The sequence below is a fragment of the Sorex araneus genome, chromosome 4 (genome assembly GCF_027595985.1).
Source record: "Sorex araneus isolate mSorAra2 chromosome 4, mSorAra2.pri, whole genome shotgun sequence".
NCBI classification, from domain to species: domain Eukaryota; kingdom Metazoa; phylum Chordata; class Mammalia; order Eulipotyphla; family Soricidae; genus Sorex; species Sorex araneus.
The window spans coordinates 177915684-177942793 of NC_073305.1; the positions used below are offsets into that span (position 1 = coordinate 177915684).

The 27110-nt window shown below is 50.4% G+C and overlaps 1 protein-coding gene across 1 annotated transcript in view; it reads left to right on the plus strand.

Moving 5' to 3' along the window:
• Positions 1-27110, plus strand: part of MTHFD1L (methylenetetrahydrofolate dehydrogenase (NADP+ dependent) 1 like) — a 193214-nt gene that overhangs the window by 76246 nt on the left and 89858 nt on the right. Inside the window, exons 18-20 of the mRNA XM_055136619.1 lie at positions 1504-1644; positions 6707-6775; positions 10833-10944. Of these exons, the coding sequence (XP_054992594.1) occupies positions 1504-1644; positions 6707-6775; positions 10833-10944 (322 nt within the window). The remainder of the gene's footprint in view (positions 1-1503; positions 1645-6706; positions 6776-10832; positions 10945-27110) is intronic.

Sequence of the window (27110 nt, forward strand, 5' to 3'; positions counted from 1 at the left end):
GGGGGACCATATGGGATGTTGGGGATTGAACTCGGGTCGGCCGCATGCAAGGCAAACGCCCTACCTGCTGTGTTATCGCTCCAGTCCCTAAGTCATTTTTTAGTTGCAGTTTCCAGTGGAGTGGTGCTGTAGAATAGCATGCAGTCACAAATCACTTAGGCGCAGGGAGCATATCTTGATATTTAACTTTCAATGCATTAGAGGGTCCCCTGCGGGTCTGGGAAGGAGGAAGGGGAGCAGGTGTGAACATGGCGGTGGTTCCGTGCCAGAGACCTACAGTGCTGGGGGTCTGCAGGCTGAGCCCAACAGTGCTCATTGTGCAGTGTCCAGCATTGAGCCTGGCCATGTACGCTGTAGCCTGGACGGTCTCCCAGCACTCGGGTGGTTTGTTTTCCCTGAGTCAGTGACTCCTGACCTCGGCCTGCCTGGGAACCCCAGGACGTTCCTTCTCGTCTTCGTTTCCTGCCTTGTTGGTTAGCTGCCTTCGGAGGGATCCTCCCACACCGCCCTCTGGCTCACATGCCCTCGGAGGAGAAGAGACGGAGGCCAGAGTCCAGGTGTGCTGGAGTCCAGTGGTGGCGTGATGTTGGGGAACAGGTTTTCCTCAACGTGTCCAGACACATTGCACACTCGGTCTGACAGACACGGGACGAAGGATGACGGGTGCACGGAGAAACCACTCCAGGAGACCACTGATGGCTGCTCACTTTATTGCCGAATACACACATATTTTAGAGAGGGTCTCAGCTTACAAGGATGGTCCAGTCACATCAAGTTCAGCATTACTGACCTATCACCTTTCCAAGTCTGCTTTGGCCCGGCCCAATCCCAGTCAGGGCTAGATGCTACGGTTAGGAAGGAATGCAGTTAGTGACAGTGCTTGGGGGATGAGACTCAACACTGGATACCTGGTGCTAGTAAGATGTGCCCAGACACTCCCTACTGGGTCGCTATGCAGGGACGGGTCTTATCAACTCTGGCTTCTCTTGCCGTGCTCCACAGCATCAGGAGGACAGGAAAGAGAGGGAAGGCCAACCACTTCAGCTTCCCATGTTGTTCTGCTTATCTATCCTGGTTACTTTTTTTTTTTTTCCTTTTTGCTTTTTGGGTCACACCCAGCGCTGTACAGGGGTTACTCCTGGCTCATGCACTCAGGAATTACCCCTGGTGGTGCTCAGGGGACCATATGAGATGCTGGGAATTGAACTTGGGTTGGCCGCGTGCAAGGCAAACACCCTACCCGCTGTGCTATCACTCCAGCCCCTGTCCTATCCTGGTTCCTGATGGACAGTGCAGCTTGCAGGAAGAGCCGAGGGGAAGCCCTGAAAAGCCCAGGAACATTCTAGTTTGAATAAATGGGTCTGTTCTGTCCTCAGCGACATGCATTCTGTGTCACTGGGTGACACCCTCAGCCCTCTAGGGTTGGGGGCTCGGGGGTGTCCTGGGCTCGGGGTGTGAGGGTGCAGATGGCTCATGGCTGAGTCCCTGTGGATGCTCTCCCAGGCCCAGTTTGACATCGCGGTGGCCAGTGAGATCATGGCAGTGCTGGCCTTGACCGACAGCCTCACGGACATGAAGAAGCGGCTGGGCAGAATGGTCGTGGCCAGTGACCGGAGTGGACAGCCCGTGACGGCGGAGGATCTGGTGAGTCCTGGGAACTCTAGTGTGGCCTTTCCCCCATCTCTATGCAGGACACAAGGAGAAAGAGGATTTATTCATTTGTTTATTTATTTTTATTGAATCACTGTGAGTTACATTACAAAACTTGCCTGTTTGAGTTTCAGTCATACAATGATTGAACACCCATTCCTCCACCAGTGCACATTCTCTACCACCAAGGTCCTTAGTATTCAACCCCCCCTTTCCAACCTCCCCCTGGTTCTGTGGCAGACAATTTCCCCCCTACTCTCTCTACTTTGGGGCATTGTGGTTTGCAATACAGATACTGAGAGGCCATCACGTTTGGTCCTTTACCTACTTTCAGCACACATCTCCCATCCTGAGCGATCCCGTCAACCAGCATTGACTCAGTGATCCCTTCTCTATTCCAGCTGCCTTCTCCCCCAGCTCATGAGGCAGACTTTCAACTATGGGGCAATCTTCCTGGCCCTTGTGTCTACTGTCCTTGGTTGTCTGTTTTATATTATGTTACTTTATACTCTATAAATGACTGCAGTCCTTCTATGTCCATCCGTTTCTTTCTAATTCATTTCACTTAGCATGATGCTCTCCATCCACTTATAGACAAATCTCATGACTTCATCTCTCCTAACAGCTGCATAGTATTCCATTGCCCAAGGACAGACGACTGGTTAAAGAGAAAGAGAATTTTTGCACATGCCTTTGCAGGCACATCTGTACCCCAAGCTGCTGTCTTCCAGCTGCAGGTTCCCGCAGGCCTCCTGGGGGCCTGCAAGCAGAGCACGTGACCTGTCTTTCAACAGCTGTTTGGGACTCTGGCCGAGGGTGGGGAGGAAGTGAGGTGGTTTTTCAGTCTATTCTTGGTGGTGTTTAAGGACTACTGCCGGCTTTATGCTCACTTGGAGGTGCTCGGGAACTTGAATGTGGTTCCAGTGAAAAAACCCAGGTTCCCCTTGTGCAAGGCATGCACCTTAACCCTGGCATTATCTTCTGGCCAGTTGTGGTCTCTCCTCCCCGAGTAGGCTGGTCATGCAGCTGTGGCTTTAAGAGTAAATCCTGGAGGGCTCAGTATCTGTATAGCTTAGTGGAGAGGGCGTTTTCCTTGCATGAGGCCAACCCAGGTTCCATCCCCGGCATCCCATATGATTCGCTGAGCACTGTGCCAGGAGTAATTCCTGTGTGCAGAGTCAGGAGTAACCCCTGAACATTGCTGGGCGTGACCCCAAAACAAACAAACAAACAAAAAGGTAAGTGAATATTGGGTCTGTGCTTTTCACTCAGGGCACGTCACCCTTTGCGCGATAGAAGCTACCTTTCTCTGCTCACCAGAGGGAAGACAGTGAAACTGGGCACATTGGTCACCAGTCTGCTCTCTTGGCCTCTGTCCTCTATAATTTCATGCCTCGGGTTGGGTTTCCTGCCAGGGGTTAGCTCAGGGGTTGAATGTGTGTTCTGCTTACATGGGCCTTGGGTTGCCTCTCTGGACTTCCCCCAGCCGAGTTTGTTTTGAAAGTGGGTTTCACATTCTAGAAGCTGCTTTCCCAGGAAAGCCTTTCACATACAGAGCCTTAGAGAGCGGTGATGCTTCCTGATCCAGCCATACCACCTTGCATACCTATACCTTGGCTTTCTCTTTTCCTTTCTCCTTTTTTTTTTTTTAAAGGGGTGGAGGCGACACCCAGCTGTGCTGATGGGCCTAGCTCTGTTTTTCAGGGTCACTAATGGCAGGTTCTGGTGGTCGTGCAGGGGATTGTACCTGGGTCAGCCACGTGGAAGGCTAGTGCCCTACGTGCTGTGCTGTGGCTCCAGCTCGCACCCCCATCCCCAAGTCCTCCACCTCTTGCTTAACGGAGCCTTCTCATTTAGCATGCTCATTGGCTTTATTTGGGAGGTTTGGGGTCACACCCCGTGGTGCTCAGAGGGCTGTTCTGGGCTTTACACTTACGTGGTCACTCACTCCTGCTTGTGTTGGGGGTTGAACCAGGGTCAGCCTCCTGCACGGCATGTATCTTCACCCCTCTATGTTCTCTCTGGCCCTCGTGTTTTCTTTCAGTGATGACCCTTTTGGGGTGAGGATATGGGATATGCAGCGTGGTCTGGCCGTAGACCATGAGACAGAGATTGGGACATATGTTTTGCATGTTTCATGTCTCACCTGACCCAGGTTTGACCCCCCCAGCATCACGTGGGCTCCAGAATAGGTCTGGATAGGTGCCCTCGCAGCCCTGGGGTGTGCCTTGGAGAGTCCCCCCTGCCCCCTGCCCCCAGCTTAGCCCTGGTGGTCCCCAACACTGCAGGTCTAAGCAGCACCTCATCCTGGATCCCTGACACTGCTTTAGTAGCTCGATTGGCCAGTGGTTACCTGGAGTGATCGATGGTCTCCCTGGGTACCACTGGGGAAGCTCAAAAAAGAAATCATCTTTTTAGTTTTGTTTTATTTGGGGGCCACACCTTGTAGTACTCAGGGCTTACACCTGGCTCTGCTCAGGGATCATTCCCGGCAGGGTTCGGAGGTCCATGCAGGGTGTCGGGGAACAAAGTCGGGTCAGGCAAGTCCCTTACCGTGTCTTAACGCTCTGACCCCACAGTGAAAGAAATATCTCTCCTGATCCACTCACCCTGCTCCCGGCGGCAAGTCGTTCCCCCGGAGAGGCCGGGGCTGTGGGCACCCAACCTGGCAGGCCTCTCTTACTCTTTGCTGACTCACAGGGTCACAGGGGAAGCACTCCCGCTGACGAGCGTAAGAGGAGAAAGGCAGCTTCATCCTTCATGAGTCCCACGAGCTTAGGACATAACTGGGATCCTTGGCCAAAACGTCTGGGATGGCTTTCTTGGCTCCGTGCAATGAGGCCAGTCTGACGGACTCAGTTCATGGTCTTGTGGGGAAGCTAAATGGATACAGGGCTGGCAGCCTCCCCACTGTGGGCGCGGGGTTTGAAGAGGACACCCAGGTTCAGCTGGTGGTGTGGGTACCACTGCGCTCTCTCACTCACTTTTTGTTTGTTTGGGGTCCCCTCCCCAGCAGTGCTTGGGGTTTGCTAGCTTGTAGGGCCAGGGATTGAACCAGACCTCCTATATGCGAGGGCTTTGTTCTTGCCCTCCGAAGTACCGCTCTCCAAAAAAACCAAATTTCAACATTTCTATCTATGATAACCTATTTCAGCTTCTTTAAAAATATTCCCTAGGGGCTGGAGCAATAGCACAGCGGGTAGGGTGATTGCCTTGTGCGCGGCCGACTTGGGTTCGATTCCCAACATCGCATATGGTCCCCTGAGCAGCGCCAGGGGTAGTTCCTGAGTGCAGAGCCAGGAGTAACCCCTGTGCATCGCCGGGTGTGACCCAAAAAGAAAAAAAAATCCCAATTCCCTAGATGAGAGTGACAGAGGCTCCTGCCTTGCATATAGCAGACCCAGGTTCGATCCCCAGCATCCCATATGGTCCCTTGATATGCCAAGAATGATTTCCAAGTAAAGAGCCATGAATAAGCCTTGAGCATCGCCAAGTGTGGCCCCAAAACAAAAACCAAAACAAGCAAAAATAAATTGCCTCTGTTATTTTACAAGTAGGTATCCATCTCATATATGTCAGAGGAAATTTTATTATTGTTATTTTATTATTATTATTATTATTATTTTGGTTTTTGGGCAACACCCTGGCTTGCTCTGGGCTTACTCCTGGCTTTGTGCCTTGGGCTCAGAGGACAATATGGGGTCCGGAGATTGAATCTGGGTCAGCTGTCTGGAGCAAACACCTTACATGTTGCCCTGTTGCTCTAGCCCTGTCAGGTATAATTTGAAACATAACCGACAACCCTAAATTTTTGCCTGTGTGACGAATTCTCACCAAGTGAGCAGAAACCAGAGCTAACTCTTTTTAGTTATCTTCTAATTTGTCAAAAGCACCTAATTTCTTTTTTTTTAATGTTTTTAATTTTTAATTTCTTTTATATTGTTTAATGAATCACCATGAGATAGTTAGACTTATAAACTTTTGTGATTACGTTAAAGTCAGACAATGATCGAGCACCCATCCCTCCGCCAGCGCCCATTCTCCACCACCAATGTTCCCAAGTGCCCCCACTTCTTCCCCCCGCCCCCTCTCTGTGGCAGGCACAGTCCCTTTTGCTGTCTCTCTCCATTTGGGTGTTGTGGTTTGTAATGCAGGTAGTAAGTGGCCATGATGTTTGGTCTACACTCTACTTTCAGCACGCATCTCCCATCCCAAGCGAGTCCTCCAAGCATCATTCACTTAGTGGTCCCTTCTCCATCCCAGCTGCCTTTTCCCCAGCATGTGAGGCCGGCTTCCAAGCCATGGATCGATCCTCTTGGCCCTTAACTCTACCATCCTTGGGTGTTAGTCTCCCACACTGTTATTTTATATTCCACAAATGAGTGCAGTCCTTCTCTGTCTGTCCCTCTCTCTTTCTGACTCATTTCACTTAGCATGATACTCTCCCTGTTGATCCACTTACATGCAAATTTCATGATTTCACCTTTTCTAATAGCTGCCTAGTATTGTGGATGTACCAAAGTTTCTTTAACCGTCTGTTCTCGGGCACTTGGGTTTTTTCCAGATTCTGGCTGTTGTAAATAGAAAAGCACCTAATTTCTTCCAATGATGTTTGATCCCGTTGGAGGAATCATGTCTTTGTCCCCTCTCTGTGCTCGGGGGTCAGTCCTGGTGGTGCCTTGGGGACCCAGTGTGGCGCTGGGGGCAAGTCTGGGTCCTTGCTGCCCTCCAGGCCCGCTTGGTGACTAGCTTTGCCAGCTTTTACATCAGCAGCCATTCCCAGGAAGCCTGTAGTGAGAAGACCGATTGCACAGTTGCCCAGAAACTCCCCTAGGTCCGTGGGCACCTCTGCTCTGGGGCCTCCTCCCAGAGCACTGTAAAGGGGAGTTTGGAAAGGATACTGTGACAGCTGCCACCATGTCCCAAAGTCGATGACACCTGTTCCTGCGTCAGGGTGGCAGAGCTGGGCCCGGCAGGGACCTCGTTGGGGGAACGGCCTTCACACAGATGCCAGTTATCAATAATCCAAGTGCCGTCTGTTTTTTTTTTTTGGCAGGGCGTGACTGGTGCTTTGACCGTTTTGATGAAAGACGCAATAAAGCCAAATCTGATGCAGACTCTGGAAGTAAGTGGTTTTCTTGGGCAGAAGCTGGGGACAGTTTGCTTTCAATGACTGCATCGTCCCTCATTCCTCACCCCACCCACCGCCTCCCCTAAATGAGTATTTCCCGCCCAGAGGCACCCACGAGGAACCCCCAGGTAACTTCCGGGTTGTGCAGAAGGCAAGTTCGGAATGTCCTCGGCTCTTAGCTGGGATTCCTGTCCTGGCTAATGAAGTATGTGCTGAGCTGTGTAGACACTCGCACCCTCCGCATGTCACTTCTCTGCCGTTGTGTGGCTGTATTTCTATTTTCCATCTTGCCTTCCTGTTGCTGATTGGCTTCTCCTGATCCTTAGGGTTGGGGGTTCCAGGCAGTGCACGTAGTAAATCCTCCAAAGTGCCTTCCGGAAGAGTCTGTTAGCCCGCATTCCCAAGGTTTGCTGTCCCCGACTTTTCCGGCTCATTGAACTTAAACTTGATCATCAAACTGAGATGTTCTCAGCCAGATACTAGTTTTCATCCAATTTCTTGGCCTCTTGTCTTATGCATGTGAGGCCATGAGACCTCAGGATTTGCGTGTGCATGAGGCCGGGAGGAGGGGATGGTTGGGGTGGGGTGAACAGGAGGCGGGTGGGAGGTGGAGAAATGGGGGGGGAACAGGGAGCATGCCAGCAGGCAGCTCTCTGGCGAAAGAGCCTATCGGTGGCCCGGGCCAGTGTGTGCTGTGGAAGATTCCACCGGGGCTGACCTCTGGCTGCCTCCCAGATGCCCGTTTTCTGGCAGCGGGCAGAGGGCGTAGCGTGGTACATGTACTCTGGCTGTCATGGGGCAACAGGAGACGAAGGAGCCACAGGGCGGACAAGTTCATAAAGCGGACAAGTGCTCAGCGAGTAATTTGTTCATTTGTGGGGGCTGGGGTGGTTGGTCTTCCATGGCCTCACTGTGTCCTCTCCCAAGGGTGCTCTTAGCACGGTGCTCACCTTCTCAGCCCCTCTTACCTGTGACATGGAGCTTTAGCAGAGCACGGGCGGAGATGGCAGGGCTGGGGAGAGCCGGCCGCCCAGCACAGCTGCCTAAACCTGCATAGCTCGGCCAGCAATGCTGTTGCCATGGACGTTTGTCTGATCTCATGGGGACCCGGGATATTTTTCCCCCTAGGGAAAGTGGGGTTCGTGGCGGAGCGGGGGGAGGGGATGTAGTATCTGGGATCCACCCTGATTCTCCGAGATGAGTCTCTGGCTTCCTTTTTTCCTTTCTTCCTGCTTTTGTTCAGCTTCTCATCTCTGCACCATGGTGGGCTGCAGGCCCCGCCTGGTTCGTGGCTCCCGCCTCGCCCACCGGCATCCCTGCGGTCTCCCGGGGTCAGCGCGAGGCCAGGCGGGGCCTCTATTTTCACAGGTGGGGCGGAGGCTGTGTGGACACAGCCCTCGGCGCCCCGGCCGCTCTCAGAAGCAAAGCTGGACGTTTCCCTTCACAGGAGAGAGCAGTTCAAGCTGTGGCCTGTTCTCACGGAGAAAGAAAAAGAAAAAGTCTGGGAGTCGCATTGTGAATGCATATACATATATATATATATATTTAAATTTTGGCGGGGGGGCGGGAGAGGGGTTGTTTAAGAATTGAAAGCTAAATTTTGATAATTCCTTTAAGAGACCCCCCCCAACTTTCTTGCAAGAAATTAGTCAAACACTGTATTTTTCACTTAGCTTTTCCTTGGCTGAACAGCAGCGAGGATTTTTGAAACACAACAAAGAAGGAAACAGACCATTAAAAGAAAGAAAAGAAGAATTGGGACTAGAGCCGTAGGACAGTGGGTAGGACATTTGCCTTATACACGGCCAGCCTTGGTTTGAACCCTGGCCACCCCTAGGGTCCCCTGAGCACTGCCAGGAATGATTTCAGGGTGCAGAGCTAGGAATAAGCCCTGAGCATCGCCTGTTGTGGGCCCCAAAACAAACCAACAAAACTGGAATAATGAGTTTATTGTTGCAGATATGAAAACTGGCTGTAAAAACTCGAACCTTATTTAGTTGCTTTTTGGGTCACACCCATCGATGCTCAGGGGTTCCTCCTGGCTCTGCACTCAGGAATTACTCCTGGTGGTGCTGTGTGTGATCACAAAAAAGGGGGCAGTGGCGCTCTATCTCTCCCACTGCCTGTGTTCGGTAGTCTCACGCCGCTTCCCCCACCCCGGGGAGGTCAATGACGATGGGCCAGGCTGGTTGGTCTCAGTTGCAGTTTATTCCATTCCCATCTCCATTCTCCTCTGATTCTCCTCCTGCTTCTCCCTCCCCCATGCTACTTCATTCTCCTTCTCCTCTGGATCTGGATCTCAATCTGGCTTCTTCAGATCTCGTACTGGGATTGGCCCTCAGCCCACTCTTTCAGCCTAGTTAAACTGCCAAGCATCAGGGGTTGGGGTTTACACATAGGTGGTCACGGTTCTTTCCCTCAGGGGATGCTGCTTCTAGGACAGATTTTCATACAGCAAGATGACCCGCCTAAGGGCGAAATACCATCGAGGGGTGCGTTTCCCCTTTCTTTAGTCCGACAAGCATACATTCATTATACTAGTCATTTTGTATGGACACAGTAAGACATATATTAAACTTATAGGATTGCTCTCCTGGGGTCATCTCGATCTCAGACTACAGTGCTCAGCCAGATTAGTCTTTCCTATCCCTAGCAGGGTCTTAGTCTGGTCGCATTTGTCCATGATCAAACTCTTAATTTATAGTTAAGAATCGTGGCGCTTTGCCTGGCCCATATTGATGCCAGGGTAGCTCACAACTTGCCCTGGGTCCTTTCAGTCCCTCATCAGGACCCTGCTTTTGGGGTGCTAGGAACTAAGGGCAACTGAGGCTTAAGTTCAGAAAGCAGATGCCCGGGAATGAATAATATTCAAGGCATTGAATTATAAAGCATAATCTCAATTATAAAGCATAATATTGACTGCCTTCCTTTGTCCATACAAAAGTGACATTGCTTTCAACTAAACTATTCAGAAGACATAAGTAGAGGAGAAAGGCAGTATTTCACTCATGCATATAAAATCATGTATTTCTGGAGAATCTGACCTTACAAGTTAACAGAGTCTGATTAGGGGGAAAAGGTGATAGACCGGTTGGGGAAGAAAGCATAGAGAGGAGTTTATAGATAAACGTAGTGGAATGGAAGTGCCTCTGGAGCACTGTGATAAAACTAAGCTTCCTGTGGCAAGGGGAACCGGACATACCAATGTTATCCTAAAATGTTTAGAGCTACATTCCAATAAACACAGGGGAATGAAGGTGCTTCAGGAGGACTGTGATGGGTGTTACCAGATAAACCTAAACTCTTTGTGGCAAGGGAGAAAGGACAAACCAATGATATCCTACACTCTGGGGACCGTATGGAATGCTGGGAATCGAACCCGGGTTGGCTGCGTGTAGCGCAATTTTTTAATGAACCCAGCTCATCAGAGGTTGTACCTGAGTATGTTAAATTTCCTCTTTCACGGCCCCCTGAGGCAGCTAACAGAGTCGAATTTTTTGAAATTATATTGGAAAATTTTGATGTATCAAGACTCTTCTTTCTAGTTTATGGAGAATAGCATGTGTGTATGAGTTGGGAATTGAGAAAGGTACTTGAATTTTTTAAATTTTTTTATTTTTATTTATTTTTTTGCTTTTTGGGTCACACCCGGTGATGCACAGGGGTTACTCCTGGCTCTGCACTCAGGAATTACCACCTGGCAGTGCTCAGGGGACCTTATGGGATGCTGGGAATTAAACCCGGGTCGGCCTCGTGCAAGGCAAACGCCCTACCCGCTGTGCTATTTCTCCAGCCCCCGGTACTTGAATTTCTTTTTGAGAATCGGTGCTTAAATGCAGTGCACTGCCTGGGAACATGGCTCCATGCTTGATTCCCTTGCATCGTGAGGTGTGGGGTCGATTCCTCCTGCTGAGGGGAAGGAGTAAGGCTTCCTTGTAGAGTATCGACGGGAGAAGATGGCTCAAGCGAGTGCCTGAATCCCCCTGGCTGGGTCGCCTTGCCCGCCTGCCTTCCGTCTGCGGGGTTTTCATTTGTGTCTCTCTCTCCTCAGGGGACACCTGTGTTTGTGCACGCTGGGCCCTTCGCTAACATTGCCCACGGCAACTCTTCCGTGTTGGCCGACAAAATCGCCCTGAAACTTGTTGGTGAAGAAGGATTTGTGGGTAAGTCATTTCTCCTAAGCTTTCTTGTGGAATCTCAAAGATCTTCCTAAGTTGGTGACCGGAAATAGAGTGACAAGAGTACAACTGAATGTCTTCTGAATAGGGTAGGGGGAGGAGGACCTGGGGCTCAGGGGCGACTCCTGGTTCTGTGGGCCGGAGTGACCGCGGCGGAACTCAGGGTAAACCCGTCTGTGGTGCCGGAGATCTGCACCAGAACCTGGGCCACTGCGGCCGCTCGTGAGCTGTCTCTGGGGCCCTGGCAGTGTTTTCTTCCCGTCTGTGTGGCATAGATGGTCTCTGTCGTGGAACCATCCTGTCTGCTGCGAACTGGATTGTAGGTTTCTGGTCTCCGGTGCTTCAGTTTCCATCGAAAGCTCTGATGCTTGTTGGCCAGTGTATTTGTTGAGCGCATATACATTCTCGTACCCGAGCCTCAGGTTTCTTCCTCTCCTGTCAAATGATGAGACCAATTATTGTCCGAGCTCTTTGGGGTGACTGTGGAAACCAAGCGAAGCCCTTCACTCAGCTCTTTTTTTTTTTAATTTTGTTTTGGCGGCTACTCCCAGCCCGGTGCTCCAGGGTAAACACTCACTGCTCAGTGCTTGGGGGTTGTCGTGGTGCCAGGGATTGAATCTGGCACTCTCGGCACTCGAGCTGACTCCCCGGCCTCCCTCAGCAAACATGGGTTAAGAATCTGGGGCTAGGTGGTGAGCAGACCGGATCCAGTGCCTGCTCTCCTAAGGTGCGCCGTACGATGGGAAAGACGATTTAATAGGAGCAAGCCGGCCGGCTCTCTCAAACCCGTGTTCTCTCCTGAAAATGTATTGTCTCTCTTTCTGCCTGCTCTTTCTCCCTTGGAGGAGTCTGCATTCTCTCTCGAGCACATATTCCTCTCTTTCTCTACCCTCATGTCTTCCTCAGTTAAGTTCATTCCATCGAAGCTATCTTGCCTCACTAAAAAGAGCGAGTGAGAGAGCCAGAAAATGCCAGCTCACTGGATCTGAGCCATTATTAGCAGCAATAATACTGCTAATAACGAAATCCAGGGGCTGGAGCAATAGCACAGCGGGTAGGGCCTTTGCCTTGCACACGGCCAACCCGGGTTCGATTCCCAGTATCCCATATGGTTCCCCCGAGCACCACCAGAGGTAATTCCTGAGTGCAGAGCCAGGAGGAGTGGCCCTCTGTGCATTGCCGGGTGGGACCCAAAAAGAAGAAGAAAAAAAAAAAGAAATTCAATTGATCTTCCTCTGATCTGAGTGGTTTTGTGGCCCGACGGGGGAGAGAGGGTGGAATTGCCAGACAAGAGGGAGAAGTTTGATTATTGTGATTTCACACTCCGTCGCCGCCAGGCTCTCTGCTTTGGACCTCTTCCTCTTGGGCTTTTATTAGAGATTCCAGCCAGAAAGAAGAGGGCGTGGCCAGAGAGCGCGCCCGTCAAGTCTCACCGGGGATGCTGAGACTGCGCAGAAGGCGACAGTGCCTTCTGGTGGGGAGCACCGCATGTGCCGCCTGGAAAGCTGCATCGGCCTCAGTTTCCTCAGGGCCCACGGGGGTGCCTCTCTCTGATCAAGGCCGCACAGCGGCTCCTTTCATGCCCATCACCAGCCTTGTGGTCTCAAACGCAGACCGAGTTATTTTTAGTAGAAAAGAGCCCCGGAGATCAAAGAGCTTAGGTTGGCGCTTTTATGTTCAGACAGAGGAGTGCTGAGACCAGGTCATCGAGACCGTCCTAGTGTTTCCTCCTGGGCATGGCCAACCGAGCCAGTGCGGCTTCCTGCAGCTTGTTCCTCGGCGGTTGGCATGATAGGGCTCTCTTCCTGCTTCGTACCAGGGCTCACAGGGCAGTGCAGAAGAAGCCCTCTGGCGCTTCCGTGCCGTTGATCAATCAGGGCGAGATTGTAGCGTCCATGGGCAGGGAGGCTGGGTGAGGGCAGGCTCTGGGCAGTGGGGTGATTATGCAGAGTGGTGGTGCTAATGCATCAGCTCCGCAAATAACAGGGCTTTTAGGAGGAAGCACTCTGTTTTACGCTGACGGCGGGCACGCCTGCCAGATGGGTATTTATAGAACGTGTGTTACCCTGGCAGGCTCTGGGAGCAGCTGTACGGGCCGATGCCAGGCGGGAGACAGACCAGCTCTGTGTGACCTTGGAAAAGCCACCAGCCCATCTGTGGGTGTTTCCTGGGGAGCGAGGCTCTAAGTTTAGAGCTGTGGGATCAGAACCCTTTGTCGGATTTGAGGCCGAGTGTGAGGGCCGAGCGCCCAGTTTCTAGGGAGAGGAGATTCCCTGGACTAGAGTTCTGTTTCATTTTGGTTTGGGAACGTATCTCGCCGGACTGGGGTGCTACTCCTGCACAGTTCTGCGGGAGGGCCACTTCAGCCCCCTCTGGGAGACCGCAGGCCATGTGGCGCTGGGGGTGGACCCTGGGCCTCCTGTGTCCTTGGGCTGCGGTCCTCGAACCCACACCCCCTGGCCGTACTAATGAGAAAATGCTGTGTAAACTCTGTGCTTTGCGAGCTGGCAGAGGGCAGGGATTGATTACACAAACCTTTTTATTATTGTTGTTGTTGCTCTTTTTTTTTTTTTTTTTTTGCTTTTTGGGGTCACACCCAGCGGTGCACAGGGGTTACTCCTGGCTCATGCACTCAGGAATCACCCCTGGCGGTGCTCAGAGGACCATATGGGATGCTGGGATTCAAACCCGGGTCGGCCGCGTGCAAGGCAAACGCCCTACCCGCTGTGCTATCACTCCAGCCCCTGTTGTTGCTCTTTTTGGGTCACTCCTAGCGATGTACAGGGGTTACTCCTGACTCTGCACTCGGGAATTACTCCTGGCCATGCTCAGGGGACCGTATGAGATGCTGGGAATCGAACCCGGATCAGCCACATGCAAGCCAAACACCCTACCCGCTATGCTATCGCTCCAGCCTCATTAGACGAACCATTTTGATGAACTCTTCCAGACGACGACGAGGCTGTGAGCGGCGGGAGAGTTCCGTGGCTCTGGAACCTGCCTGCCGTGGCCAGGTAGACTTGAAGCTTGCTCCAGACCCGGGGCCTCGGGCTTAATTAAGTCCTTTCGACTTGGGTAACTTGAAGCCGGTTCCTCCTTCCGAGCCTGTTTCCTTCTGGGGGAAGTCGGCCTTTCCGGTGGCACGTGCCACACAGGTTTGAAGTGAGGGCGGAGTCCAGGCTTCTGGCATCCTGGCACGTGGTGTAATGCCATGTCATGCCCGCCACACCTCTAAGTCAGTGAGTAGCCTTGCGCTCCTGTCATTGATGTGTCAAGGATGAATGAAAGTTGGGTTTCCTTTTTCAATTCAGCTTATATTTTTTTTGGCTATTTTCTATTTATCTGTGAAATATGCATTGAGTTTGGATCAGCCCTTCTGCCCATGAATTGTGCCCGCCAGTTGTGAGGTTCTGGTGCCGCCGTCTCTACTGTGCATCTTCCCAACTCTCTGTATAACCATCCACTGCGTGCCTGGCAGTGCTCGGGGCCTCTTTGTGTCCTGGAGTGACCCCCGCTTGTGGTGAGGAGCCGTGTCCTGTCCACCCCCTCTTTCTACTCCCACAGCACCAGGGTGTGGTCCATAAAACAACAAATGAAGGGACAGAGCCAGAGAAACATTTGCAGTTAGATAACTAAATACCCTTCTCGATCTGGCAACCATCAAGAACTGCAGAGTGATAAGAACAAATAGCCAGATCATCCAACAAAGAAATGTGTAGCACATTTGAAAAGGAAAAAAATCATAATATGGACAGAATTTCGGAGTAAAACACTTAAACAAGTAAGTGTTCGAGCATTTAAAAATAAAAAAAAAAAAACATTATTCTCTTATGAATATCCTAGAAAAGAACTAAGGGAACAGACATGTACGTTCTCTGGACTCATTAACCCGCTCCATCGATTGTGCGTCTGCTTGCCGTCCGGGAATGGGTGGTGGGAGGTGGGGGGTTGGGAGGGGACAGACGCATTGCTTGGCGCCAGTCATCATAATGTGGCGGGTGAGCGCTTTCCATCCGAGCAGAGCACTTAGGAGATTGAGCATCATATTGATGAAGCAACAAGCCTGGGAGAGGTCGGGCATCTTAGCAGTTTTTTCCTTTACTACTGGCTTTGCTGAGGGACAGCATTAAGCCTCTTTTGATTTGGGTTCTAACCCAGCACACTCCAGAAGAGAGGAGAGAGAGAGAGAGAGAGAGAGAGCACTCTGCAGGACTCATGCCACCATCTTCGAGTCTTTGCCACCGTGTGATGCTTAGTTAATGAATGTGTGTATGTGGGAAGTCTCTGAGAATGTGGGGCACCCTATTTCGGGGGGGGCTTCCATCTCCCTTTTTCTGGGTCTTGGAGGAGTCTGTCTGTTTTGTCTGTCATCCCGTTGCTCATCGATTTGTTCGAGCGAGCGAGCACCAGTAATGTCTCTCATTGAGAGACTTATTATTACTGTTTTTGGCGTATCCAGTACGCACGGGCAGCTTGCCAGGCTCTGCCGCTCGGGCTCCATACTCTCGGTAGCTTGCCTATGCTGCAAAAATCATCTGCACCACAAAGACAGACGCTTCTCTGCTGGCATGCGGCCAATCGCGTGTGAGGCTGTGAGGAGCCTCCGGTGAGGCCCAGGGGCTTCCAGAGCTGTACCAAGCACGGTCGGGGTGGGGGGGGCCCGGAGGTCCCACTCTGGCTTAGCTCTCCTCGCTGTTCCTGTCACATGCACCCCTGCTCAGCAGATTGTCTTTCTGCTTTGGCTTCCGGACGCTGCCTGTGACCCCAGTCTGTTCTACCTCTGTTCTGCTGCGTACATAGGGCTGTGAATTTTGCATCGGAGACCTTCGTGTTTGGTAGGAGAGAGCCAGACCAAACCGAACATTCCTCTCACTTCACCCGCCCGTTAAAAAGCAAGTGTGACGTCGAGCGGTCTGCCCGCTCTCTCCACTTGGATTCTCCCAGACCTCACTGTTTATGTGGTGGAGAAACACAGGCCCACCCCACCCCTTGCCGCATCGAAGATGCTGTTTCCATTCTGTCCCCCACTGATCACTTCCTTCACGCAGTCAAGGACCCAAGAAGCATGCAGCTCGCCAGGAGAAATTCTACTCAGCAACTGCTGGGTTTTGTTTTTGTTTTTTTTGCTTTTTGGGTCACACCTGGTAATGCACAGGGGTTACTCCTGGCTCTGCACTCAGGAATTACTCCTGGCGGTGCTCGGGGGACCATACGGGATGCTGGGAATTGAACCCAGGTCAGCCGCTTGCAAGGCAAATGCCCTACCCGCTGTGCTATCGCTTCAGCCCCGCAACTGCTCGTTGATTTACAATTTTGTGGAATTTCAGGAGCTTGGCTTTAGACATCTCTGTGTCAGTAGGCGTCACCACCTTCACAATTAAAGAAAAAAAAATCCATCTCGAATGTGGGATATAAAGAAATATCGTGGCTGAAAATTCCAGGCCTCCTCGGGGGTCAGGGTGGGCGATCTCCCCCTACCTTCCATACTTCTAGATGACCCAGCAGCCGTGCCCAGTTAAATATTCTGAATTTTCTGGAGGATATGGCCACATTCTTGGGTCGAACAAATATGTCGAAATTCTACAACACTGACATCATGCGGCCGACTCAGGTTCTATTCCTCCGTCCCTCTCGGGGAGCCCAGGAAGGTACCGAGAGTATCTCGCCTGCATGGCAGAGCCTGGCAAGCTCCCCGTGGTGTATTCGATATGCCAAAAACAGTAACAACAAGTCTCACAATGGAGACATTACTGGTGCCCGCTCAAGCAACTCGATGAACAACGGGACAACAGTGCTACAACAAGTCTCACAATGGAGACGTTACTGGTGCTCGATCGAGCAAATCGATGAGCAACAGGATGACAGTGATACAGTGATACAGTGAAGCAGTATAAATTAAATTATTGTGGGCCTGCTCCAAGGGCAGGTTTGAGGGGTGGTTAGGAAGATGGAGACAGTGGTGTTGGAAGGTGACAGTGGTGGTGGGATTGCTGTGGAATATTGAATGCCTGTGACAAATCATCACGAACAACTTTGTAAACAACGGTGTTTAAATAAAGTGAAAAATAGAATTAATTTTTAAAAAAAATTTAATAAAGAAACATAACAAAGGAACAACAGATGGCCAGTGTCATCGGAGCTGGAGATTTTATCTGCGTGGGGGTTGGGAGGGGCCCTAGGGACCCTGGAGAAGGGAAGCTGCATTACTCTGGTGATAGGGTGTAGGAGTGATGTGTGCATGGAAAATAACTATATTGTAAATCCTGGGACCTCACGTGTTTGACGTTGGAAGGAACACAGGCTGCCGGTACTGAAACAGTGGTGTCACTCAAAGGAATAGGACTTACGGCCTCCACTGCATTGGTGCCCGGGTATTGCCAAGTCTCCAAAATGATCCCAGTCCCTTCTGTTTGCTTCTGTCTATGCCTTTTGGGCACACCTTTGGGACCCAAAGACAGGGCAATTGCGTTTTGATATTCTTTTTCTGTGTGTGTGTCTGAATTTTTATGTATTAGAACATGTCACAAACTGCACTAAGCTGTAGTGGGACTCCACAAACCTTTTCTGCAAAAGGCAAAACTCATTCATGGGGCTGGAGCGATAGCACAGCGGTTAGGGCGTATGCGTTGCACACAGTCGACCCTGGGTTCAATTCTCAGCATCCCATATGGTCCCCCAAGCACCGCCAGGAGTAGTTCCTGAGTGCAAAGCCAGGAGTAAACCCTGTGCATCGTTGGGTGTGACCCAATAAGAAAAAAAAAAAAGCCTTCATAATTTCTGTCTTTGAGAGCACTATTGTCTGAGCCAGTACACATGGTCAAATCAGTCACAGGTGTAGCTGGACTGCAGTGAGGCTGTTTCCAGTAGACTTTCACTTGGACTGACATTCGAATCTCTTGCCATTCTCACTTTTTTGTTGTTTTTATCAAACATTGAGAAGGTGTGAAAATAAAATATTTGCAGACAACACCAACACAACCCCCACGCTCTGTTATTTTCGAGCCAAGTCTCGCCCTGTAACCGGCTGTCTTGGTTTGCGTTCATTTTTGCATTCTTGCACTGGCTCTGTGAATCTCGCACCTGTCGTAGTGAAGCCTTGGAGAATGGCACGTCCAGGCCTCTCGGCGATGTCTTGTTGCCGGTCATGCAGCAGGGGGCTGTGGTTCCAGCACATTCGTGTTCATGTCTCTAAGAATACGTGTGAGGAGTTTTGGGTAGCGCCAGTTCCTCTGGGAAGAGTTGCTGCATCCTAAGGAGGCTAGTACCAAAGTAATAGTCAGAGCAGTTGTTTCTAATCTCCACCTTGTTTTTATGTCACTTCCCCTCAATTATCACAGATCTCATTTCTCCATATTTTTCCCAACATTCGTGTGGTTAGAGTCTTGTCAGTCTGAGGATAATGAAACGACATTTCATCTTCATTGGAAGGGCAAGTTTATAGACGGGTTTTGCAGTCTATTCTGGATTATTTTCTGTTAGTTTACAGGGACCATCATGGTGTCTTCTGAAGATATATAAATTACCCTTAGGTGTTGAAAATATCCCCTCCCATGTATGGTTTGTCTTTTAAATATCTATACACACACACACACACGTATACATATATATATATATATATATATATATATTAGTTGAGGATTTTTTTGTTTTGGTTTGGGTTTTTTTTTGTTTTTTTGTATTTTTTTTCTTTTTTCGGGTCACTCCCAGCAATGCTCCTGGTTCTGCACTCAGGAATTACTCCTGGCTTATAGAACCATATGTGATGCCAGGGATCAAACCTGGGCCGGTCACATGCAAGGCAAACACCCTACCCACTGTACTATCGCTCCAGCCTCTTTTAAATATATTTTTATTTAAAATTTTTTATGAAGCTTTATTTATAAACAACAGCCTTTAAATCGCTGAATGTTAGACAGAGCAGCATCTTGAACTCTCACAAAACCTCAATGAGCTTGGTCACCATGTGGATGTGGTCCATAAATAAAGAATATTTATCTTTTATCATGAAGCTTTATAAAGATGTTATCAGATTCACATTTAGTCCTTTAATCCTATCATGCAAATTCCTAATTCATACAGTTTGTGAAACTTCTTCCTCAGTGATTCTTTCCATTTGGGAAGAGTTCTAGGGATAGACCCCAGGGCCCCTGCCAGCAAAGCACACTTTCCCTCCTGCTATACACGTACTCCAGCCCCGTGCACGCAACCAGCCCTGTGTACACGTTCCAGCCCTGTGTTTGCACTTCAGCCCCTTGTACACATTCCAGCCCTGTGCACACACTGTAGCCCCATGTACACATTACAGCCCCATGCACACACTGTAGCCCCATGTACACATTACAGCCCCATGCGTGCACTGTAGCCCCATGTACACATTCCAGCCCCTCACTCGCACTCCAGCCCCGTGTACACATTCCTGCCTTGTGTGTACACTCTGGCCCTGCACATGCACTCCAGCCTCGAGCTCACACTCCAGCGTGTATATTTTCCAGCCCTCTGCCCACATTCCAGTCTCACATATACACATCCCAGCCCGTGTGCATATTCCAGTCTGAGTACACATTCCAGCCCCGCACTCTCATTCCAGCCCTGTGCACACACTCCAGTCCCGTGCTCGCACTCCAGCTCCGTGCATGCATCACAGCCCCATGTACACATTCCAGCCTGGAGCACGCACTCCAGCTCTCAAACGCAGGGTTGTCCACCCAACCCTCACACCCCTGTAGTTCTGAGTCATTAGTCAGCTCCTTCCCCGTGTCCAGCAGTGGGGGGAGCCCTGGAGGGGATTGATCAGTGTGTCTCTGGGCCGCCAGGGATTGGCATCCTACCTGCAGGGAATTCATCTCCCACTCGCCGCAACTACTCCTCACTCCTCCCCTGCACAGTGCCTGTCTCCTGTCTTTTGACTCCCCCAGGAAATGCCAGTACTTAGCAGGTATTCTCCTTTTTTTTTTTTCGTTTTTGGTTTTTCTTTTCTTTTTTTCTTTTTTTTTGGGGGGGGGTCACACCCAGCAGTATACAGGGGTTACTCCTGGCTCTGCACTCAGGAATTACTCCTGGCGGTGCTCAGGGGACCATATGGGATGCTGGGAATCGAACCCAGGTTGGCTGCGTGCAAGGCAAACGCCTTACCCTCTGTGCTATCGCTCCAGCCCCTTTTTTTTCCGTTTTTGGGTCACACCTGGCTCAGGGGTTACTCCTGGCTCTGCACTCTGGAATTACTCCTGGTGGTGCTTGGGGGACTAGATGGGATGCCAGGGATTGAACTCAGGTCAGCCGCATGCAAGGCAGACCCTCTGCCCGCTGTGTGTCGCTCCAGCCCCAGAAGACGTCTCCACATCTGCTTCTCTCCTTCTCCATCCAGAGGCCCCACATCCTTAATATTGTGTGTTATGGATATTCAGTGGATTGTGTTTGTGTGGGATTTTTAAATATATTTCCAATGAATGAACCTAAAGCCTCACACCTGGGGTGTGTAGGGTTTTAAGGTGTTTTGTTTTTGTTTTTGTTTTTGGGTCACACCGGCGATGCACAGGCGTTACTCCTGGCTCATGCACTCAGGAATTACACCCGGCGGTGCTCGGGGGACCATATGGGATGCTGGGAATTGAACCCGGGTCGGCCATGTGCAAGGCAAACACCTTACCCTCTGTGCTATCGCTCCAGCCCCGGGTTTTGAGTTATTGCTATCAAGGCTGGAGTTATAGCACAGCGGGTAGGGCATTTGCCTTGTACATGACTGACACGAGCTTGATTCCTACATCCCTCTTGGAGAGCACAGCAGAGCCTGGCAAGCTACCCGTGGCATATTTAATATGCCAAAAACAGTAACAAGTCTCACAATGGAGACATTACTGGTGCCCACTCGAGCAAATCAATGAGCAGGGGGACAGGACGACAGTGCTACAGTGCTACCAAGTGAAGACTTTGGGTTTGGGGCTTTTTGGATTTTTGTTCTCAGGTCTCACTCAGTGGGTCTCAGGGGCTGCTCCCAGCTTGGTGCTTGGGGTTCATTCCCAAGCCGTGGTGGCTAGATTACTTCCAGCGTCCTCCTTGGCTCAGGAAACCTTCCTGGGTGTAGAGTAGAATGCCCAAGTGTCCAGCAGAGTCCAGGGAGTCCCTCTTTACCCTGAGCCTGGGTCTTTGCTGGAATGGGAACACAGAAATGCTTGGGAAGCCGTGCAGGGGATTTTTGCAGTGGCATTACACATCAGAATTTAAAACACATGGTCTTCAATCCACTAAGCAGAGTTAACATCTCACATACACTGTTGGTGCCAAAAGAGAGGCGGCTCAAGACATTAGGGTCTTTGCTCCTTATTTGGGGAAGACTGTCCCTGCCAATAAAGAAAAAGACAGAAGACAATCACAAATAGCTAAAGCATTTAACATATATATATGTATACATATATAGTAAATGACTATATATATTTACTATATTTAGTATATTTATATTTCGTATATATTTATTTAAATATATATTTACTACATATAAAGTATGACTATATATGTAGTAAGCAGCTCTCCATATTTTACACGCATATATGTTATGGACATATATGTATCTTTGTTTTTTTGTTTTGTTGTGTTTTGTTTCGGGGTCACACCAGTCAAGGCTCAGGGGTTACTCCTGGCTCTGCCCTCAGGAATTACTCCTGGCAGTGCTCAGGAGACCATAGGGGTTGCTGGGGATTGAACCCAGGTCAGACATATGCAAGGCAAGTGCCCTACCCACGGTACTATCTTTTTGGCCCCGACATATATGTATGCTTGAAGCAACTTTGTGGTATTCGTTATCTCTATACTGTAAGCAGTATATTCTAAATTTATTTATTTTATCGACAGTGCTGCTAAATGATGCAAGATTCAGTGGGACAACTGTTTTGTTTTTGCTTTGGGGCCATACCTGGTCATTCTCGGCCCTTACTCTAGTCTCTGTACTCGGGAATTTCTCCTTGGAGGTACTTGGGGGACCTTAGGGGATGGATGCCGGAGATCTAACCGGGGCCAGTTGTGTGCAAGGCAGGCGCCCTCCCCGCCGTGCTCTGGCTCCGACCCTTCTTCCTTCCGTTTCACGCTGAGGTCACATTGGCTGACCAGAGTCTGGATGTTTTGGGGCTCAGTGGTCCCACACCTCTGATTTCTTAGGAGCACAGTCGGCATCCCACCGGGAAGCGCCCGTGGGATGCTTTAACAGGGCAGAGTCTCTTCTCTGCAAAGTCGGTCTCTGAGGTGGGTTTCTCCCGCAGCCGTGCTCACTGGGCTTTCTCCACTTTAGGGGGTGCCCTTGGCCCTGCGCCCCCGTCCACCCGCCATGCCGGCTCTCTCACTGGGTATTGCTCTCTCTGCTCTCGGGGGATCCTCGCTGCCCCGGGTGTCCTCTCCCCCCGGCCCCCCCTGGGCTCTCTCTCGGGTGGGGAGAGGAGATGTGCACAGCTGCCTCGGGCTCCCCCCCCCCAAGCCTGGCCCGTCTCCCTGGGCCCTGACTGGCCACTCTGGCTAGCGCCAGCTTCCTCTTCCCTGCACGTGGGGTGCCTGGCTGCCTCCCGAGATCCTCTCAGTTGTCTTCGTTCCCGCCTCCCGGTCTCTCGTCTCTGCCCTGCTAGGTCTTCCCTTCCCCGGGTCCCCACCCTGCTCCGCCTCTCAGTACAGTGACCGTCTCCCAGGGCCTGACCTGCCTCTTGATCCTCCCTCCGCCCCTCTCTCCGCACCCCTGCAGGCCTCCTGTCCCCTCAGCTCGTCGCCACTGTCCGTGCTGGGCTCCGTGAGAGCTACTGCCCCGAGTGTGCCCCTGTGGTGCTTTTGGAGTGGCTCTGTTTCCTGTCTGTCCTTCTAGTGTTTTCTGTCTCCCGGAATCTCTCCAGACCTTCCCTGAACCCCACCAGCCCTGGGTCTCAGGTGCTGCTACCCTGTCAGGCCTGTTCCACCCCAGGGCCTTTGCCCAGGCTGGGCTTGCAGCCTGCCCTCGTGGCTGTGTGCCTCCTCCCTCGCTCTGTGCCACGCTGACCCACACTCACTGTGACCCAGACCCACTGTGTGCTTTCCAGTGACAAGACCACCCAGCCTTCCTTCCAGGTGCTGGGCCATGTGTGTGTCTGCATGTCTGTGTGACTGTGTGTGTCTGTATGTGTATTTAGTGTCCGTGAATGTGTCTGTGTGTAGTGTGTGTGTCTGTCTCTATGTGTGTCTGACTTAGTGCATGGGGTTTGTGTGTATCAATGCGTGTTTGTGTGAGTGTATGTGTCTGTATGGGTATCTGTGTTTGTCTATGTGTGTGTGTCTCTGCTCATGGTGTATGTGTGTGTGTGTATCTTTATATGTATCTCTCTCTATCTGTATTTCTGTGAGTATGTATGTGTCTGTATAAGTGTGTGTGTCTCGGTGTGTATGTGTGATGTGTGTGTATCTGTGAATTTGTATCTGTATAGTGGATAAGATGTGGGTCTCTGTGATTGTGTGTGTGTCTCTCTGGCGTGTCTGTGTGTCTGTGTGTGTCTGTCTATGACAGTATTGTGTGTGTGGTGTATGTATGAGTATGTGTGGGGTGTGTGTCTGTGAGTATCTCTGTGAGTGTGTGTCTCTATTCGTGGTGTGTGAATGTGTGTGTGTGTCTGTCTGTCTGTGTGTACTGTGTATTCTTACACCAGAGGCTTGTGCCTGCATCTCCCCTCCATGACACTGGAGCTTTGCTCCTCTCCTTCCCTGCTCGGTCCCAGATTCTGTGCAGACATCAATAAGTGTCTCCCGAGTCCAGAGATGACCTGGAAGGCAGCCCTCGGCCTTTCCGTCAGCAGGGTCGGGAACGTGGCTTTGGGGCAGCCGCACACCCCAGCCCAGCCCCATCCTCTCAGCCCCGTGGCTCTGGTCAAGACTCCAGGCGTCCCCGCACTATGCGTGGGGGTTGCAAGAAGTCTGGAAGTTTTCTTTTAAAATGAATTTGAAAATGATCATTGGGAAATGATTGGTTGATTTGTACACGTAATGTCTATACCCATGTACCTGAAACAGGAAAACTGGGGACAGAAAGGGGCCAAGAGTAGGAAACCTTGAAACAACTTTGTTCTAAGCTCACGCCTCCATACCGTTTTTGCCTTTAGTTTTTTTGGTTTGTGGGTCACACCCGGCAATGTTCAGGTTACTCCTGGCAGTGGTAGGGGGACCATATAGGATGCTGGGATTGAACCCAGGTCAGTTGTGTGCAAGGCAAGTGCCCCTACCTGCTGTACTATCACCCCATCCCACTCACCCCCTCCTCACTCTCTTTCAGAGCAAACCCTCACCTGCTGTGAAGTCAAACCCAGGCCCTGCAGGTGGTATGGTAGGACAGAGAGACAGAACATTGCATGGTAGAACACCGCAATAGTTGTCATGGAAAAGTAAGTTTAGGGGGCTGGAGCAATAATGCAGTGGGTAGAGTGCTTGCCTTGTAAGCAGCCAACCTGGGTTCATCTCTGGCATCCCGTGTGGACCCTCAAGTGCCCAGGAGGGATCCCTGAGTACAGAGCCAGGAGTAACGTCTGAGCACTGTTGGGTGTACCCCTTCCTTCAAAAAAAATGTCATTTTGATACTGTTTTGCCTGTGTTTCAACCTGCATTATTCTGGGGCCAGATCGATCGAACAATGCACCTTGCACGTGAAAGACCCGGGTTCGATCCCCAGCATTCTATACGGTCCCCTGAAATTCCCAAAGGCAGAGCCAGGAGTAAACCCTGAGCATCACCCAGTGTAGCCCCCAAGCAAAGAAAACAAAATAAAATCAGTATGCCTCATTCCAAGAGCTACACTGGGTGATTCTCTGAGTGGTCAGTCACTTGTACAAGGACAAGACTGGACAGGTTTGGAGAAAGGGTCAGGTTTATTTTTGGCACCTCAGATCCCAAGGGTTAGCTGTGTCCGAAACACGATTTTCTGGAAGAGGATCAACCCTTAGCAGCATTTCAGAGGCAGCCCCGGTCTCTCTTCTTTGCCTGTTGACTTGTATTGATTGTCTCCTTTCAGAATCTGCCTTGGAAATATTATGGTCCATTACGGATAGCTTGGGGGGGAAAGAAGAAAAACAAGTGTTTTTTTGGTAAAAGCCGAAGGGAGCGCTCCCACTTTGTATAAACACACATGATCTTTCAAACACAAAAATGCCACAGAGATGTGGAAGGAGAGATCTTTGTGGGATTGTCCTGCGTGTGACCCTGAGACCAGCATCTCAGCATCTCAGTTCCATCAGCCAAACGCACAAAGCATCGTCAGGTCGTTGAGATGATCAGCTAGGATGTGCCTCCCCCACCCCCCTTCCTCTGGGAGCCGACAGTGTTTGGTACCCCTATTTTCTCATCTGCATTGGGAGGGGAAGTAACAAGCCTAACTCAGCATCAGCCACAGAGAAACAAAGTATCCACAGAGAGTTTGTGTGCAGAACACCCTTTGGGTCGTATTCCATGCGTGTAGAGTACAACAGCCTAAGGCATTGGCCAAACAAGTTAGTCTTTTGCCAGGTGGTGGTGGTGGGGGGGGGGGAACCCTTGCAAAAGTACCTGGATTTGTGAGCCACAGCGATAGCACAGTAGATGGGCCATTTGCCTTGCATGCAGCCAACCCGCTTTCAATCCCCGGCATCCCACCTGGTCCCCTGAGTCCCACTGGGATTAATTCCTGAGCACAGAGCCAGGAGTAAGTAAAGTAAGCCTGGAGCATTTCCAGGTATGACACAAAAACCAGCAGAACAAAATAGCTGGGATTTGGACCCAAGTCCTAGGCCAGAACCTTTGCTCCCTCTCACCCCCAACCCCTCCCATGTTTTACAGCTCCTTCCATATTCACTTTTCTCTCCACCTGGAAAGGCACTAAATGTTCTGGGAGTGAAAAAATGATGACAAGACAGTTCACTGACAGACTCAGGGACCGGGAAATGTGTCTGAATATGGCACAGAGAGGCGCATTTGACCCTTGGTGTGTTAAAGCGGTTTTTAAATAAAAGAAGAACTAGATGAAGAGAGTCAAATGTATTTGCAAGGAGTTCTAGACTCCTAAACCGTCTGACCTGACTCTGTTTGCAAAATGCTAATTTATTTTCAATGGGATGGCTCACCCGCCCCAATTGAATGATTTATGTATATGTTCCAAAGAGCGTGCTCACCACTGAATCCTGCACAGCATCGTAAAATATGAAGTGAAAAGAAGCCCTTGTCAAAACACTCTCTTGCAGAGATTAGTGCTATGAACGTTCACATAAAACTATTTAAGAATGTGACCAAGAGATTAAACATGAGTTTTGGGGAGTCCCCAAATTCGTGAGTTTTTTTTTTTTTTTTAAATTTTTTAAAATTTTTCTAAAAACTTTGTGAGCTTTGGAGGATTTAAAGAAATATAGCCACTGTGACCTGGGAGCTATGGAAATGTGTCAGGGGCTAAGGGGAGTTGCCGCTGGTGTTTGGGGGGGCCAGAGTGCAGGGGTCAGCTCTGGGAAGCACACACAGCATCACTTCGTTGGTTGACTGGTCTCTGGTCCCCATGCCATGACTCTGCAGTGACGTTGTCTGACTCTCATCTCACCCCGTCTTCTGAAGAACTTGAAACTGAAGGTGTAGAAGCGGACCATTATCCTCACCTCATATATAAATTGTCCTTTAGAACGTTGTGCTCACACGAGGCTGTTTTTAAGCTCTTAGCAGTGTTAAAGCAATCTGTGCTGTTCTCCAAGAAAAAAAAAATCCAGCAAATGATTAATAATTGCGAAGAGATCAGGTCACGTAAGAAAAGTCCATGACTCTCTTTTCCTCTTGGGAGCAGGGAGAGAAAAATGAATTATTACCAATTTCTACGAGTCTTCAATTGCATGCTAACTCTTAATCTTCAATGATAAATATTATTTTAACCATAAAACTTTGATACAAGAAATATCCAGTTTAAAAAACCCTAATTACCTACGGTTTAAGAAGTATTGTGGTGGGGTGGGGGACCATATGGGATGCCGGGGATTGAATCCGGGTCAGCCGTGTTCAGAGCAATGCCTTATCTGCTGTACTATCTCTCCAGCCCCTGCTCCAAGATATTGAATTATATCTGTAAGACCCTTTCCTCAAAGGAGTTCATATTCATGGGTTCTCAGGAAAATATCTTTTTTTTGGGGGGGAGGGTGGTCACACCCGGTGATGCA